The sequence below is a fragment of the Myxocyprinus asiaticus genome, chromosome 42 (assembly GCF_019703515.2).
Source record: "Myxocyprinus asiaticus isolate MX2 ecotype Aquarium Trade chromosome 42, UBuf_Myxa_2, whole genome shotgun sequence".
Taxonomy (NCBI): Eukaryota; Metazoa; Chordata; class Actinopteri; order Cypriniformes; family Catostomidae; genus Myxocyprinus; species Myxocyprinus asiaticus.
The window spans coordinates 17,356,042-17,374,697 of NC_059385.1; the positions used below are offsets into that span (position 1 = coordinate 17,356,042).

Genomic DNA, 18,656 nt, shown 5'->3' on the forward strand with positions numbered 1-18,656 from the left:
TTTGATAGTATGACCGCAGACCCAAGACGTAATCCTTCAGCTGTGCGACTCTAACGTCGGTGTTTACATTGTCTGCCTAGTTAGTAGCGTAAACTTTCTTCGTGTGTGTGTGTGTGTGTGCGTGCACGCACACTTGTTAATTGTGTGCGCTGTAGATCTGCACATCCTTACAAGGACAAGAGAAACTAACTTTGTACAAATTGACCCCAACGCCCACATTTGAAAAGGCGAGGGGGTGTGCTGTTAGCTGAGGAAGAGAGAGTGTGGAATATAATTTCCTCTCTTTCCCGCTCTTTGTTTCCATAGTCCAACCCTGCGCTCCTTCAATTCTCTCAAGGCATACTGCTGAGTGATGTGATAAGACACTTTGAAAGTGTGCTGGACCAAAGACAGCTCTCTTTTACGCTTAGTTTAAAAAAAAAAAATGTATTAGCCTATGTTTTTGTTTGCTTGCTTTTCTGCAAACACTCTTTCTTTCTCCTTTCTTTATCTCTCTTATGAAGTAGAGGGCTTGATAAATACATCTTTCAAAGTCTGTCATTTGAAGTGTGCTATTCGGCGGGAAATACACAACATTCAGGAATTCCCATTGGGAGGCTCAGGACCAATTTATTTCGGGAGACTTCCTGTTTACACATCTATATTATTTTGTCTGTTTTATTTGTCAAGGAGCTGGACTTTAACTCCTCATACTATAGCCGAACCAGCACATCCCTCAACGTTGTATTTAAATGTGCGTGACGCATGTGAAAGTTGGAGTATGATGTAGCTTAAAGGGATAGTTCACTAAAAAATGAAAATTCTCTCATCATTTACTCACCCTCATGCCATCCCAGATGCGTACAACTTTCTTTTTTCTGCATAACACAAATGAAGATTTTTAGGAGAATATTTCAGCTCTGTAGGTCCATACAATGCAAGTGAAAGGGTGACAACATTTTGACTCTCCAAAAAGCACATAAAGGCATTATAAAAGTAATCCATATGACTCCAGCATTTAAATCCATATCTTCAGAAGTCATATGATAGGTGTGGGTGAGAAACAGATCAATATTTACATCCTTTTTTGCTAGAAATTCTTCTCCCTGCCCGGTAGGCGGCAATATGCTTGAAGAATGTAAATCACCAAAAACACAAGAAGAATTTGAAAGTGAAAGTTAAAGTAGAGATTGACTGAGCAGAGAGGAGAATTTATAGTAACAAAAACAAACAAAGGACTTAAATATGGATCTGTTTCGCACCCACACCTATCATATCGCTTCTGAATATGGATTTGGATGGATTACTTTTATGCTGACTTGTGTGATTTTTGGAGCTTCAGTATTTTGGCACCCATTCACTTGCCCATTCACATTTTGGTATGGACCAAATGAGCTGATAAATTCTTCTAAAAATCTTAATTTGAGTTCAGCAGATGAAAGAAAGTCATATGCATCTGGGATGGCTTGAGGGTGAGTAAATGATGAGAGAATTTTTATTTTTGGGTGAACTGTCCCTTTAAAATGTATGTACAAGAGTGAGAGAGAGAGAGTGTGTGTGTGTGTGTGTGTGTGTGTGTGTGTGTGGTCTGGTGTGTTCCAACAGGACCTTGTGAGAAGTTTCAGCAACTCTCCTAAATTTAGCCATGCTACTGACCTGACTATTTACCAAGAGACTTCCTACTGTACCGCACACACCCACGTCTTCAGCAAACACTTCATGACCGCAGACAAAAGCTTTTAAAACTAATCACTCTGGGAATGATCAGGAGCACTAGCTGCCGACATTACCATCACTTATAACACTCACAGCAGTTACATTCTGTGGTCATTGGCTGCAGTAGTGATTTAAAGAGTAGAAAAAACCCATCTGCTTTAGTAATGTGTGGTCTCAGGAGCAGCACTAGTCTAGGTGTTGAAACTTTTGTGTCACTTTCAACCTTAAGCAACTGCAAGTTTTACTGTGGTTTTGAGAAGGAAATGTGTTGATTGAGCGAGTGTGTCGGAGAGAGTGAGTGAGTGAGGGGGGGTAGGGCGGATATAGGCTACAATCTGGAGGAAAGGGCCAGTTATCTGCTGTTTATATTTAACTGGCTGGGAGAGCTGTTGAGACAGACAGCTGAGAGAGTGATCGCTAGCCTGACTGGAAACAGTTTACTGCCAACCTCTGCATCAAAATAGTTCACCCATAAATTAAAATTCTGTTCTCAACTCAACCTCATATCGGTCCAAATGATTGAGTGATTCCAATGCTAATTCTTAAAATAATCAGGTCAAACTTTTTAATGGAAATGGTGAGAAAAATCATTTTGGGGTGAATTTTTCCTTTAACAAACATGATTGCATTATAATGATGATTATACAATAATGAATTTCATCGTGTACCTGGAAGAGCTCTTGACGTATAACAGAGAATGTAAGAATTCTAACATATATTTGTTTCTCTCAGGGATGATCACGGGTTCAGTCCGCTGCACTGGGCGTGCCGTGAGGGCCGCTCCAGTGTCGTAGATATGCTCATCATGAGAGGGGCACGCATCAATGCCATGAACCGTGGTGACGACACACCCCTGCACCTGGCTGCAAGCCATGGCCATCGGGATATTCTGACCAAGGTGTGAACAGATCACAGCAGTTTAACACTCACTCACAAACAGACATACACACACACACACACACACACACACACACCTGCACCTGAACAACCACAGTGACCACAACATTCACAGAAAGGTGCAAACAAACACAGGTTGATTGGGTGTTCAGCTGCAAACGGCAGCACCCAAACCCGAGCAGCAGGTTACACATTGTAAATACTCACGAACACGCACCCTTAAAGGGATAGTTCACTCAGAAATGATCATTCTATCATCCTGTTCTCTCCTCATGTTGTTCTAATCCTGCATGACTTGCTTTCTTACATGTAACACAAAAGGAAAGCCTCAGTCGACATTCACTTTCATTGCATCTTTTTTTTTTTTTTTTATACGATGAAAGTCAGTGGTGGTGAGGTTAACACTCTGCCAAACATATCCTTTTGTGTTCCATGGAAGAAAGCAAGTCATACGGGTTTGGAAAACACTCTTCAACATGAATATATACATTAACATCAAATCTGTTTCCTCCTGTTTATGTCTATTTATTTCAAAATGACTTTCTTTGTTTTTGTTGTTGCTGTTATGAATCATTTTGTGGTTTGCGTTGTCCAGCTCATCCAGTGTAAAGCAGATACCAATGCGGCAAACGAGCATGGCAACACCCCTCTCCATTATGCCTGTTTCTGGGGCCACGACCTGGTGGCTGAGGTTAGTATGCAGCACCATCTGCTGGGAAATATTAGGAACTGTAATTTCACATTTCAGTTTTTTGTAGGCTAATGTACCTTTAAAGGGATTATTCACCCAAATATGAACATTCTGTCATCATTTAATCACCCTCATGCCATCCTAGATATGTATGACTTTCTTTCTTCAGCTGAACACAAAGTTTCTAAAAGGATATTTCAGCTCTGGAAGTCCATACAATACAAGTGAATGGTGGCCAGAACTTTGAAGCTCCAAAAAGCACATAAAGGCAGCATAAAAGTCATAAGACCCAGTGGAGTCTTCTGAAGCGATATGATAGGTGTGGGTGAGAAACAGATCAATATTTAAATCCTTTTAACTATAAATCTACACTTTCGCTTCCACATTCTTCTTTTTTTGTTTTTTTGGTGATTCACATTCTTCGTGCATATCACCACCAACTGACGAGGGAGGAGAATTTATAGTAAAAAAGGGCTTAAATGTTGATCTGTTTCTCACCCACACCTATCATATCACTTCCAAAGACATGGATTTAACAGCTGGAGTCTTATGGATTAATTTTATGCTGCATTTTTATGTTTTTTGGAGCTTCAAAGTTCTGGCCACCGTTCATGTGTAAATGGAATGGAATGGAATATAGCACAAAAGTCAAATAGACTACTTTTATGATGGTTTTTTGTTGTTGTTTTTTTTTTTTTTTTTTTTTTTTTTTGGAGCTCAACAGCTCCAGTCACTGTTTATTTTTGTTGTATGGAAAAGTGCTACCAGGACATTCTGCATTTTGTGTGGACTATTAATTTAGTATTAGAGCATCTTGTAAATTTTAAATAGATATCCAAGTGGTTTTCAAAGGGTACTTAATAAGTTTTCAACATACCAAAAATGTTACCTTTCCTTTTCTCTCCAGGATCTAGTCAATAACGGTGCTCAGGTGAGCATCTGCAACAAGTACGGAGAAACTCCACTGGACAAAGCCAAACCACCGCTGGCCGCAAATCTGAAAGGTAAACACTTTCCTTCACTAATTTAGCAACTATGGCGCCAGCTCTAGATTTGTTGGAGGATTGTTTGCTATTCTCTGCTTTGTCACCAAACAGTGTGGAGGTGCCAAGATCTGTCTCTGGTAAAATATTTACCATTTGCCCAAATAATTCTGTTGTGTTTATTTATCAGAGCTGGCAGAGAAACAGGGACAGAGCCTGAACAAAGTTCTCTTTAAGGACACTTTCTGGAAGGGAACCACTCGAACACGACCACGTAAGTAATGTCCTTAGAACATTTGGTTCTAATTTGCATGTTTTTACAACAAGCAGTTTATTATCATTCAGTGTAAATTTGTAATCGCTTTTGTATAGTTGCTGCATAAAATGACATTCATTATCCACAACTGTTCTATAAAGGTTTGATTGTATTTTTTCAAGTTTTTCATGATGCCTGCAGGTAATGGCACACTAAACAAACAAGCTGGCATAGATTATAAGCAGCTCTCGATGCTGGCCAAAATCAACGAGAACCACTCTGGGGAGGTGAGCTCATTTACCAAACAAAACTACATTATCTATCCAAAACCAAGTCTCAAAGTGTTTATGGAAATAATGTCTTTGCTCTCATTGGCAGCTGTGGCAGGGCCGCTGGCAGGGCAATGAGATCGTGGTCAAGATGCTTCAGGTGCGGGACTGGACTACCAGAAAGAGCCGTGACTTCAATGAGGAGTACCCGAAATTAAGGTATGTATGATGCTCCTGGGGAGTCTGCCCTCCATCAGTCATTTTTCCACACAGATGACGAATAAATTCAGAATTTGGAATCCTGTCATAATGCTTACTGCATAATTCACAGTGTATACTGCCTACTATTTTTTTTTTCTTCTTTTTTTTTTTCAATTAGTAGATAAAACAGTAGTATGCTGTATTGTCACCTCATTTCGTAAATACAGTAAATATGATTATTTTGCTTTTTAATCCAATTTTGTGTACAGGTTTTAACTTTTAGCAAAGAATGGATGAAGAACAGGCAAAAATGCAGTTTCATTCTTCACAATGGAAATGGAAAATCAAGTTTTGCTCCGGGTTCAATACAAGTTAAGCTCAATCGACCGCATTTGTGGCATAATGTTGATAACTACAAAAATTCATTTCAACTAATTCCTCCTTTTATTTAAAAAAGCAAAAATCAAGGTTCCAGTGAGGCACTTACAATGGAAGTGAAAGGGGGCCAGTTTTTTAATGTTAAAATACTTAATGTTTCAAAAGTATAGCCACAAGACATAAAGGATATGCTCTCATTGGCAGTGGTGGTGGTGTAGTGGACTAAAGCACATAACTGGTAATCGGTTTGATCCCCACAGCCACCACCATTGTGTCCTTGAGCAAGGCACTTAACTTCAGGTTGCTCTGGGGGGATTGTCCCTGTAATAAGTGCACTGTAAGTCGCTTTGGATAAAAGCGTCTGCCAAATGCATAAATGTAAATGTAAATGTAAATATGCATGTAAACACGATTTTAGTGTGATAAAAGCACTTACAAACCTTTTCTGTGTAAAGTTAAAGCTAATTTTACAACTTGGTTACATGACGATTTAATGTCAATAAACCCTAAAACAACTGTAAAAATGACACTTTAAACAGCTTTACAGTTTAAATAATATGTGAGTTTTAACAGAAGAATTAATGCAAGTGCTTTAATAAAATAAGCTTCACATTTCAGTTTAAACCATCCAAAAATTGGTCACATTCACTTTCATTGTCCCCATTCACTTCCATTTTAAGTGCCTCACTGTAACCTCGATTTTTGCTTTTTTAAGTGAAGAGTCAAAATTCATTTTTGTGGTAATCAATATTATGTCACAAATGCTTTCGATTGGGCTTAACTTCGTTTAATGTTCTCCATTTGTATATTTCACATTTTGGCAAATACAGTACAACCCCAATTCTGAAAAAGTTGGGACAGTATGAAAAATACTAATAAAAACAAAAAGGAGTGATTTGTAAATTATATTCACCCTTTGCTATATTGAAAGCACTACACCTACACATTATATGATGTTGTACCTTGTGAATTTCATTGTTTTTTTTTAAATGTACAGTAATTTCAAACCAAAAAAGTTGAGACAGGGGCAATTTAACACTAATAACAATTTGACAAGTTAAAATAACAAGGCAATATGAAACAGGAGATGTTAAACAGGTGAGGCAATCATGTCATAGTTACATAAGGAGCCTCCAAAAACAGCCTAGTTCTTCAAGAGCAAGGATAATTTGAGACTTGTCAATTTGCCAACAGATGCTTCAGCAAATAATCCAGCACTTTGAGAACAATGTTCCCCAAAGACAAATTGGAAGGATTTTGGGCATTTCACCCTCTAGAGTGCAAAATATAGTTAAAAGATTCAAGGAATCTGGTCAAATCTCGGTGCATATAGGGCAAGACGAAAACCACTTCTGAATGTGCATGATTTCTGATCTCTCAGACATCACTGTCTTAAACATCATTCATCTGTAATGGATATCATGAACATGATCTTGGGATTAGTTTAGTAAACCTTTGTTTGTCAACACCGTTAGCCGCTGCATCCACAGATGCAAGTTAAGACTTTACTGTGCAAAGCAGAAGCCATACATCAACACTGTCCAGAAGCGCTGCCGACTTCTCTGGTCTGGATCTCTTCTTAGATGGAAAGTAGAACAGCGGAACTGTGTTTTTTGGTCTGATGAGTACACATTTCAAATAGTTTTTGAAAAACACAGCCGTCGTGTTCTCCAGGCCAAAGAGGAAAAGGACCATTCAAGCTGTTATTAGCATCAGGCCCAAAAGCCAGTGTCTGTATGGGCCAGGGGTGTGTCAGTGCCCATGGCATGGGTAAATCGCACATCTGTGAGGGCACCATTAATGCAGATTGATATGTACAAATTTTGGAGCAGCATATACTGCCATCCAGCACCGTCTTTTCCAGGGACATCCCAGAATTTTCAGCAGGACAACTTCAAACCACATACTGGCTAAATAAGCAGAGAGTGTGGGTGCTAGATTGGCCTGCCTGCAGTCCTGACCATCTCCAATTGAGAATGTGTGGAACATTGTGAAGCACACAATACGGCAACGAAGACCTCGTACAATTGTGCAGCTGAAGACCTGCATAATGATGAATGGGGGAAAATTCCACTTTTTAAACTTAACAAACTTGTGTCTTCAGTGCCTAAATGTTTAATAAGTGTTATTAGAAGAAATGGTGATGTTACACAGTGGTAAACACTCGACTGTCCCAACTTTTCTGGAGTGTGTTGCAATCATCTGATTTGAAATTACTGTACATTAAAAAAATTCACAAGGTAAAACATCATATAATGTTTAGTTGTAGTGCTTTCAATATAGCAAAGGGTGAATATAACTTACAAATCACTCCTTTTTGTTTTTATTAGCATTTTTCATACTGTCCCAACTTTTTCGGAATTGGGGTTGTAGATTGTCTCAGTATTCCATGCATAATGCATACAGAGAGCTTGTACATATACATACTGCATTCTACTTACTTTTAAAAATAGTAGGTAGTATGCCATTCCGAATGTACATTAGGACTTGTGATCAATGAAGATTCACTGTTGCCAGGGACCTGTTGTATCTGTGTCTATGTTCGTGTGTCCCAGTAACACTTTACAAAAAGGTTGTTTTTGTTAACATTAGTTAAAAAAAAAAAAAATAAAAATCGTAAACATGAACTGACAGTGAACAATACTTTTACTGCATTTTATTAATCTTTGTGGTAACACTTTACAATAAGGTTCCATTTGTTAACATTAGTTAATGCATTAAGTGCCATGACATGAACTAACAATGAACAATATTTTTTACAGCAATTATTATTCTTAGGTGATGTTAGTTTATAAAAAAAATAAAATTATTCATTGTTAGTTCATGATGCATTAACTAATGTTAACATATATGATTTTAAATTCAAAAATGCTTTAGTATATGTTGAAATTAACAACCAAGATTACTAAATGCTGTAAAAGTATTGTTCATTTTTTGTTTATGATACCAAATGCTTTTTCTAATGTTAACAAATGCAACCTTAATGTAAAGTGTTACCTTTTTCCTTCTCCATCTTTGTGTTTCCTCAACTGTAGAATCTTCTCCCACCCAAATGTGTTGCCTGTGTTGGGGGCATGTCAGGCACCACCTGCCCCACACCCAGTCATAATCACACACTGGATGCCCTATGGCTCGCTTTACAATGTGCTTCACGAGGGCACCAGTGAGTAAAACGTGGTGTTTTCATGGAGTATTTGTCTGTTTCATTTGAATGTTATTTAACGTTAATAGTGTAAAATATGCTCAAACACTCCTTAAAGGGTTAGTTCACCCAAAAATGAAAATTCTCTCATCATTTACTCACCTTCATGCCATCCCAGATGTTTATGACTTTCTTTCGTCTGCTGAATATAAACAAAGTCTTTTAAAACAATATCTCAGCTCTGTAGGTCAATACAATGCAAGTGAATGGGTGCCAAAATTTTGAAGTTCCAAAATCCACATAAAGGGAGCATAAAAGTAACCCATACGACTCCAGTGGTTAAATCTGTATCTTCTGAAGCGATATGGTAGATGTGGGTGAGAAACAGTTCAAGTCCTTTTTTACTATCACTCTCCACTTTTCCTTTTACATTCTTCTTCATTTGTTTTTGGTGATTTGCATTCTTCGTGCATATCGCCACCTAGAGGAGAATTTATGGTAAGAACTGACATAAATATTGAACTGTTTCTCACCCACACCTATAATAACGCTTCTTAAGATATGGATTAAACCACTGGCGTCTTATTGATTACTTTCTTGCTGTCATTATATGCTTTTTGGAGCTTAAAAATGTTGGTACCCATTCACTTGCATTGTAAGGACCTACAGATCTGAGATATTCTTCTAAAAATCTTAATTTGTGTTCTGCTGAAGAAATAAAGTCATACACATCTGGGATGGCATGAGGGTGAGTAAATGATGAGAGAATTTAAATTTTTGGGTGAACTATCCCTTTAAATGCTGAACAACACAGTAGTTATGAAACTGTTAAAGCTAAAAATAGGAAGATTAAATGCTGTTAGTTGTTTTAAGAAATACCCATCTCAAATCATTAAGTCATTTCACATTTAACCCAGTCTCTTACTCAATCCTTCCCCTGTGTCTTTCTCTCTCGGTCTATACCTCCTGTGCATCTAGACTTTGTTGTGGATCAGACTCAGGCAGTGAAGTTTGCTCTGGATATAGCATGCGGAATGGCTTTCCTGCACACATTGGAGCCCATGATCCCTCGGCACTATCTCAACAGCAAGAGTGTCATGGTGAGGAAAAGAAACCTGATATTTCCCAGTTGTTATGGTTTTTATAACTGTAGAATTTCCAAAGTGCCTATTCCTTTTCTACAAAAACAACATGAAGATTTAGGATAATAATTACGGTAGAGTGAGGAACAACATGAAACTCTGCGCTCCACTCAGACCGTCATTGCGCAAAGTTAACCACAGTTATAGCAAAATTCAAATTCACTTTTTGTGTGTTTGCTGTCATGGTATGCGGAACTGATGCAGTGGAATTGCCCACCACAGATTTGAAAAGAACGCAAGACCAATATGAAAAGAAACTGCTGAAAATGGTTTAAATTCTCTGTGAATTATCTGTGCATCCAATCCCAAGTTGAAGAATTCCCATTGTGTAGTAATTCAGTAAAAATTAATTTGATGGTTGTGGTTTCTCGTTGTCCACAACAAAAATGGAAACTTTAATGTCCATTGGAATTGAGGAAAGTTGATCTGAAAACATCACGATCAGTTAAAACCATGGTGGACAATGGATAGTAGATTGTGATCATCATTGACCCCACAGCCACAAGTAAAGCCAAGCTCACTCTGCACAACTTTCAACCTACCAAAATTACTATGCTGCTCCCATTACACTAAATTCTCTAATTTCATCTGTCTTGTTGACATAGCAGTGAGCACACTACACGACAATGTTCACAAATAACAAGAACTTTGACCTTGAGGTATACCAGACCAACACTAAAGAATACACACAAATACACAAGAAACGAGAAGTTGTTCACGTGACTTTGCCTGAATGACCAGCTGGCCGTTTAGATTGTTTGCACACACATTATATAGAAAATTAAATGAAGAAGATGTGAAAAAGGTTTTGCACAATTACATGCAAAATTGACTTATTGTGTACATTGTTGTGTAGTTACATAGTACTTATCACATAAAGAACTTGTAATTATATATCTAAATGAACCCTAAACCTACCTGAACCCCAGCTTTAGAAGCAACAAATTTGAATCTTGTGAGAGTTTTGCAGAACAACACGAATTAACTACAATAATATTGTAGTTAAAGAAACCTAATATAAAGAGGGACCAGATATTATTCCTGCTTCTTCTTTTCCCATAATTTTAGTTCTTTTTGGCTGCAGCACATCGCTGTTGTTGCTGCATCGCACTCACTAGTAAATTATTTACCAATTAAACTATATATGAAATTATTGAAAACATAGTGGTGTGTTGTGGTCAGTTCAAGACTGATTCAGAACTGCTCATATTTAACGAGTGTCTGTGATGGGAGCAAACCGTAATTTAGTCACAGTCTGGGTTTTTTGTCACTGACATTGAAAATTTGCTAAATAAATGCTTTGGTTAGCTGGCATTGAGAAGTGTAATGCTGTTTAGTGTAATGTAATTTGATCCAGCACAGATGTGTCATGTTCATACATCTGAATGAATGTGTTTTTTTATTTTATTTAATATCAGATCGATGAAGACATGACAGCTAGGATAAGCATGGCAGATGTAAAGTTCTCTTTCCAGTGTCCTGGCAGGATGTACTCTCCGGCATGGGTGGCACCTGAAGGTATCCATTTTTTTTTCCTTCACTTTCAGTATAATACTTTTGTTTTCCATATCTCTAAATTGTCAATTTGCACTCTACAACATCAGGAAAATAAGACCCTTCCTCTCCGAACATGCCACACAACTCCTTGTTCAGTTGCTTTTCATATCTAGACTGGACTACTGTAATGCTTTTTTAGCCAGCTTTCCGGCATGCGCAATTAGGCCTCTGCAAATGATCCAGAATGCAGAAGCACGCTTGGTCTTCAACGAACCCAAGAGAGCGCATGTTACACCCCTCCTTGTCTCACTACACTGGCTGCCTGTTGCTGCATTAATCAAGTTCAAGGCTCTTATACTGACATACAGAGCTGTCACTGGGTCTGCACCAGCTTACCTACAATCATTCCTGCAAAGCTACGTTCCCACATGAATCCTGCGGTCTGAAAATGAGCGGCGTCTTTTCGTACCAACACAAATAGGCACCAAATTATTTTCCTGGACTTTCGGCTTCACTGTACCTCGATGGTGAATGACCTTCCAAACTCCATCCGTGAAGCAGGCTCCTTCTCTGTCTTCAAAAAGTGGCTAAAGACACATCTTTTTAATGAGCACTTGACCATGCACTCAAAAGACGAAGAAAAAAAAACATAGATTATTGTTCAATAGTATTTTTCTGATGCAACTGAAACTTTGTAATGCAGCACTTTTCGAACTAATGTCTCTGTAAGAGGGTTCAGTGGAAAGGAGGCGGCGAGAACCGGCTTGACAACTTAAATAATAATTGAATAAACAATTTAACCAAAAACACACCACCATAAACGCATAGTACAGCTGCCTGTAATTCTCTCTCTCTCGAACTGTCGTCCCCGGCTGCCTTTATCCCTCGCCATCAGGCTGATTGGGGACCGGGTGTGCGTCATTCCAACCCGGCCCCGCCCTCCTCGGCTCTACACTCCTCCTGGCGTTGCCTCAGGCCGGGGAGCCCCCGGCATGACGTACATCCCCCTTCCTCTCCGGGGGGGGCGTGCCTTGCGCCCCGACTGCCGGCGGGTCATCCCCGCCTTCCTCAACCTGGGAGGAAACAGGAGGGGAAAAACAACAACAAAAACAAAATAGGCAAGGGAAAGGCCAACACGGAGCGACAGAGAGAGAGAAAAAGAAACTCACGGGTTTTTTGATGCGCCATCGTGTGGTCCTCGATCACTCCTCCACCCTCTCAGGCGGACGGCAGCCGCTCCTCCCGGGCGGACCGGAGTCAGACCTCCGACCCCCAGCAAACAGAACGCCCCTCCGCGTTCCCGGCATCCCGTGGGGACACTCCTCCGCCTACCACTCCAGGCGGTCGGCGGTCTTCTCTCGACCCCTCCGCGTTCCCGGGGGATGGCAGGGCACTCCTCCGCCCCCGGCAGTGGCTCCCTTGCTCCAGGCGGTCGGGGAGTCCAGTCCCCACTTGCCTCGCGGACGGCGGCCGTTCCCCGCGTCCGGGTGGTCGGGCTACTCCGTCCCCCGTCGGATGGCAGCGGCGCTCCCCTGGGTGGACGGCAGTGTCGAGGACTCTGTGACGGGAATCCCTCCTCCCTCCCGGGTTTCGGTACCAATGTAAGAGGGTTCATTGGAAAGGAGGAGGCGAGAACCGGCTTGACAACTTAAATAATAATTTAATAAACAATTTAACCAAAAACACACCACCATAAACACACAGTATAGCTTTCTGTAATTCTCTCTCTCTCTCGAACTGTCATCCCTGGCCGCCTTTATCCCTCGCACGCCCCATCAGGCTGATTGGGGACTGGGCGTGCGTCATTCCAGCCCGGCCCCACCCTCCTCGGCTCTACAGTCTCCTAAAGAGGAATCGCTTATGTTGTATTCTTCCTCTTTTTGTAAGTCGCTTTTTATAAAAGCGGCTGTCAAATGAATAAATGCAAATTCCAAACTTCCCAAGAAGAATTCTATAGGTGAAATGTCCGCTTTGCCTGATTATAAACCAAACTTTTGATCCATTGCTTCATTAATACAGGCCTATTCAATTGGTGGCCCAAGGGCCAAAACCGGCCCGTTTCAGATTTTCAGTGGCCCTTGTGATGTTGTCAGTTGTTTAAGGGGCTGTTCACACCGAATGTGTTATGTGTCTGATTTTCAATTGTTTTCCTATGTAAACCTACTGTAGGTGGATGTCGTGCCACGTCTTTTTTACAGTGTTTCATACAGGAGCGTCATTTTTTAGACACTTTCTGAGGTTGCATATAAATAATCATTATCTGTAAATTTGCCAGAATGGGAAGATTAAAGAACTAAAATCACTGACAACTGATAAGCGTGAGTTTAGAGAAACAGAAGTAGTAGTTCTATTTATTAATTTGTTCAAGAAAACATTTGATTTGAAAAGTCAAACATTTGAGTCATTGCATCTATAACAAACTTCACTGTTATTGTTTAATACAATTCTGATTTACTCTCTCTGTTATGGACCAATTTTGAAAGCACTTTTTAGTAGATTTTTTTATTATTATAATTTTTATCCAGAATTTCCTGCTGGAAAATTATTCTCATGATAAAAAAAATAAAAGCTACAAACACCGATAATTTATTTATATAATGAACAAATATAATAGACCTACTGCAACACGATATCTGATAGAAGCTTTTCGTCAACAAAATATTCTGGCTTGGCCCGCATTGCCTGAAGATTTTTTCCATCTGGCCCACTTGTCGATAAAGTTTTATAGTCCTGCATTAACATCTCACTTCACATCCCTCATCCTCCTCTATTCTGCCCTTTTGTACCCTCACAGCCCTGCAGAAGAAGCCAGAGGAGATTAACCGTCGCTCTGCAGACATGTGGAGCTTCGCTGTGTTGGTATGGGAGCTGGTCACTAGAGAGGTGCCCTTCGCTGACCTCTCAAACATGGAGATTGGCATGAAGGTGAGACGCTCAGGCCTCCTTTTAGCAGAGTTTGGGTCACTTCTGAATGGGCAAAGTGGAAGACGAACTTGTGTTCGTTTGCCATACATGCATTGCAAGAGATTGCCTACCATAAGGCAGTTTCTGTGGGGACAAACTTCAATGAGAAATGATGATAATCAATAACTGTTTACGTCCGCAAATTAGTCTGGATTGCTTTCATCCCGATTTTTAATTATCATCCGTCATCTATCTCCACTAGGTAGCATTAGAGGGACTGCGACCCACCATCCCACCTGGCATCTCCCCCCACATCTGCAAGCTGATGAAGATCTGCATGAATGAGGATCCTGCCAAGAGGCCCAAATTTGACATGATCGTACCTATCCTAGAAAAGATGCAAGACAAATAATCAGCCCTGCTGGCCGTCCCCCCAAAACACTGAGTTCACAGTATTGCCTTAAGATTCACCACTCACCAAAGTGCTCTGTGCCACTGTAACCCTCTGCTAAAGAAAAAACGTTTTAATACTTAGAGCGCTGTTGAACTTTTAAAGCCACATTGTCAATATCTCTTATATTCTTATATGCAGTCATTGGATAATGTATGTGTTTGTGCCTGTTCATCAGTCTGTATTTTCTTTTTCTCTGGAGTGTTTGTGGAACAATGCTATACTCTCTTAAAACCTCTTTTCTATAGCCAATTTAACAGGAAGCGGTGCCGATGGTCATTGGACACAGTGAATGTACTGTAGAATAAGTTTTCAACTAACCACTTCCCATTTTGAGCATTTTTTTCAGCACTCCATTTCTGTCTTGATTTCTTCAACATGTCACCAAGATCAGTTGAAAGTTTTAAAGGATTCATCCAAAAATGAAAATTCTGACATAATTTACACACCCCCATGTTGTTCCAAATCCGTATGGGGTTCGTTATTCTGTGGAACACAAAAGGAGATGTTTGGCAAGAATGCTTGTGTCAGTCACCTTTTATTTGCATTGTATGGAAAAATATGCAATGAAAGTGAATGGTGACTGAGGCTAACATTCTGCCTAAAATCTCTTTTTGTGTTCCACAGAAGAAAGTCATATGAGTGTGGAACAACAAGAGGGTGAGTAAACGATGACAGTTTTCATTTTTGGGTGAACTGGCCATTTAATAGTAGTTAGGCTAGCTCAAAATCAGTCGACATCAAAATGTTTTATGGCTTTCATGTGTGCACCCTAAGGGATTTGCTGAGTAACAGAAAAAGGTTTTCATTACTGTCTGTGTTAACTGTATGCAAAAAATAAAAGTATGCAACAGCAGCTCTTTAGTATTTAAAAGCTTCATCATTGTTTCCCTCCGATGGCCCCTAATAATAAGTTTAATCTTTAAAGACCGTGTTTGCTTGAGATCTACTTAAAAAAAAAAAAAAAAAAAAAAAATACGTTTTACACAGGCTGAAAAAAATGCAGTGCAATAATGCAACAGCTAATGCCAATTTTATGCCTTATCATGTAACAAATAACCAAAATATGTATGAAGTGCTTATTAAATCATGATTGTGCTTTCCCATTCTGAGCAGGGAGATTTTATAAAAACCTGTAGGTACCATAAGCTAAGGAGAAAAGCCCTTTGCAAACATCACATCAAATGTGAGACCTCTAGCGCTGCAGGTCGAAGACATGCATTAAGGGGTCATAATCAGCCCCTTTCTTGTCCATATACTGTATAAAACAATTTCGAGGCCACGTGTGTGCTTGATCAATACAAATGCATGTTTTAGCCTGTGCTAAAATGTCCTCTTTATTTAACTAACAAGTCTGTTCTAATTTACATTGTACATGTTAAGCATGTTAAGTGTGGAAATGTCAGAGAAATTTTTATACTGTATACTTGAGGGTTTTTATTGAGCAGTACATTAAGAAGCCCATGATTGCCTTTATTTTTGCTTTTCTAAACACTACATCTATTTACTTCCTTGTTTTGCTTTCACAGTGTTCCTCTTTCAGCTAGCCAGTATGTAATAGGAAACTATTACTTGTGCATACTTGACATGCATATCCCCAGTCTTTGTTTTTACATTTTAAAAAAGCAACAAAGTGGTGAAAAATAGACTGATTATACAGTATAACTAATGCTCATTCTGACTTTTTTTTTTTTTTATGAAACTTTGTGGCTTTTCTTTATCTTATTTTGGAGATTTGGGCTGTTTATATTTTGTTCATGGTAACTAAAGTTTACTAAATGAAAATGAGAACAAATAAAATATTTTGGCCATGCTCAATACTTCCCAATTTGTGTCTTTTATCAGACGAGTGCTCATTTAATTGGGAACACTTTACAAAGGTTGTATTAGTTAACATGATCTAACAATGAACAAGGCTTTTACAGCACTCATTAATCTTGGTTAATGTAAATTTTAACATTAATACACTTAACATTAAATGTTAGTATAGAAATAGTAATATAGTTAATGCATTATGAACAACTGTATAATTAAAAATTAACATTAAAGAAAAATAATGTGTTGGAAAAAGTTAATTAAGAATAGCTAATGCATTAATGTTAATGAGTACTGTAATTTGATGGTAAAATATTGATATTACCATTTCATATTATTGATATAAAAATCTGTGTTCTGCTATTGGATATGCTACATTTAATCTAGAACTATTCTACTAAGATGAGCCTACAAGGGTAACAACAAAATGCATAATGCTGTGGTCCCATATAAACTCAGCAAAAAAAAAAAAAAAAGAAAACCCACACACACACACACCCCATCCTCTCACTTTCAACTGCTTTTTCAGCAAACTTAACATGTGTAAACATTTGTATGAACATAAAGATTCAACAACTAAGACATAAACTGAACAAGTTTCACAGATATGTGACTAACGGAAATGGAATAATGTGTCCCTGAGCAAAGGGGGGGTCAAAATCAAAAGTAACAGTCAGTATCTGGTGTGGCCACCAGCTGCATTAAGTACTGCAGTGCATCTCCTCCTCATGGACTGCACCAGATTTGCCAGTTCTTGCTGTGAGATGTTACCCCACTCTTCCACCAAGGCACTTGCAAGTTCCCAGACATTTCTGGGGGGAATGGCCCTAGCCCTCACCCTCCGATCCATCAGGTCCCAGACGTGCTCAATGGGATTGAGATCCGGGCTCTTCACTGGCCATGGCAGAACACTGACATTCCTGTCTTGCAGGAAATCACACACAGAATGAGCAGTATGGCTGGTGGCATTGTCATGCTGGAGGGTCATGTCAGGATGAGCCTGCAAGAAGGGTACCACATGAGGGAGGAGGATGTCTTCCCTGTAACGCACAGCGTTGAGATTGCCTGCAACGACAACAAGCTCAGTCCGATTATGCTGTGACACACTGCCCCAGACCATGACGGACCCTCCACCTCTAAATCCATAGAATACAGAATACACTCTAGAATACAGGCCTCGGTGTAACGCTCATTCCTTTGATGATAAACGCGAGTCCGACCATCACCCCTGGTGAGACAAAACCGTGACTCGTCAGTGAAGAGCACTTTTTGCCAGTCCTGTCTGGACCAGCGAAGGTGGGTTTGTGCCCATAGGCGACGATGTTGCCGGTGATGTCTGCTTAGCACCTGCCTTACAACAGGCCAACAAGCCCTCAGTCCAGCCTCTCTCAGCCTATTGCGGACAGTCTGAGCACTGATGGAGGGACTGAGCATTCCTGGAGTAACTCGGGCAGTTGTTGTTGCCATCCTGTACCTGTCCCGCAGGTGTGATATTCGGATGTGCCGTCCTGTGCAGGTGTTGTTACACATGGTCTGCCACTGCGAGGACCATCAGCTGTCCTTCCTGTCTCCCTGTAGCACGGTCTTAGTCGTCTCACATTACGGATGTTGCAATTTATTGCCCTGGCCACATCTGCAGTCCTCATGCCTCCATGCAGCATGCCTAAGGCACGTTCACGCAGATGAGCAGGGACCCTGGGCATCATTCTTTTGGTGTTTTTTAGAGTCAGTAGAAAGGTCTTGTTAGTGTCCTAAGTTTTTATAACTGTGACCTTATTTGCCTACCGTCTGTAAGCTGTTAGTGTCTTAACAACCGTTCCACAGGTGCATGTTCATTAATTGTTTATGGTTCATTGAACAAGCATGGAAAACATTGTTTAAACCCTTTACTATAAAGATCTGTAAAGTTATTTGGATTTTTACAAAATGTCTTTAAAATACAGTGTCCTGAAAAAGGGACGTTTCTTTTTTTTGCTGAGTTTATATACATTGTATGTGCGGTATACTAACGAGGAGACCAGAGGCCGTTTTTTTAATGGATGTCTATGGAGGAGATGCTTGAAAGTGCTGAATAAACTGCTCATCACTTAATGAATTGACCGTCTTTTCGATAGTCTAATACATGTTTTACACTAAAAGAAAAATCTATTTTTTTATTAACTATATATGGAGTTTACTACGATAAAATTGCTGTTTTATAAAAGAAGACGCGGACAACTGTGCGACAGGTAGTTGCCAGTTTACGGCTCTCCCCATTCACTTGTATAGTATCCGCAAACGGTGACTTACTGTCGTAACACGCTAGTTGACCGTAACGCTCTTTCCTATGTCAAAA

General features: G+C 39.7%; 1 protein-coding gene across 2 annotated transcripts in view; it reads left to right on the top strand.

Moving 5' to 3' along the window:
* The window catches only part of LOC127432807 (integrin-linked protein kinase-like), a 36,628-nt gene extending 21,248 nt beyond the window's left edge, over positions 1–15,380 (top strand). For both annotated transcript variants that reach the window (XM_051684230.1, XM_051684229.1), the window contains exons 3-13: positions 2,428–2,593; positions 3,188–3,283; positions 4,191–4,287; positions 4,457–4,540; positions 4,724–4,809; positions 4,901–5,010; positions 8,406–8,533; positions 9,491–9,612; positions 11,073–11,172; positions 13,946–14,076; positions 14,318–15,380. In XM_051684230.1, the coding sequence (XP_051540190.1) occupies positions 2,428–2,593; positions 3,188–3,283; positions 4,191–4,287; positions 4,457–4,540; positions 4,724–4,809; positions 4,901–5,010; positions 8,406–8,533; positions 9,491–9,612; positions 11,073–11,172; positions 13,946–14,076; positions 14,318–14,467 (1,270 nt within the window). In that variant the 3' untranslated portion in view covers positions 14,468–15,380. The remainder of the gene's footprint in view (positions 1–2,427; positions 2,594–3,187; positions 3,284–4,190; positions 4,288–4,456; positions 4,541–4,723; positions 4,810–4,900; positions 5,011–8,405; positions 8,534–9,490; positions 9,613–11,072; positions 11,173–13,945; positions 14,077–14,317) is intronic.
* Positions 15,381–18,656: the final 3,276 nt, after the last annotated feature.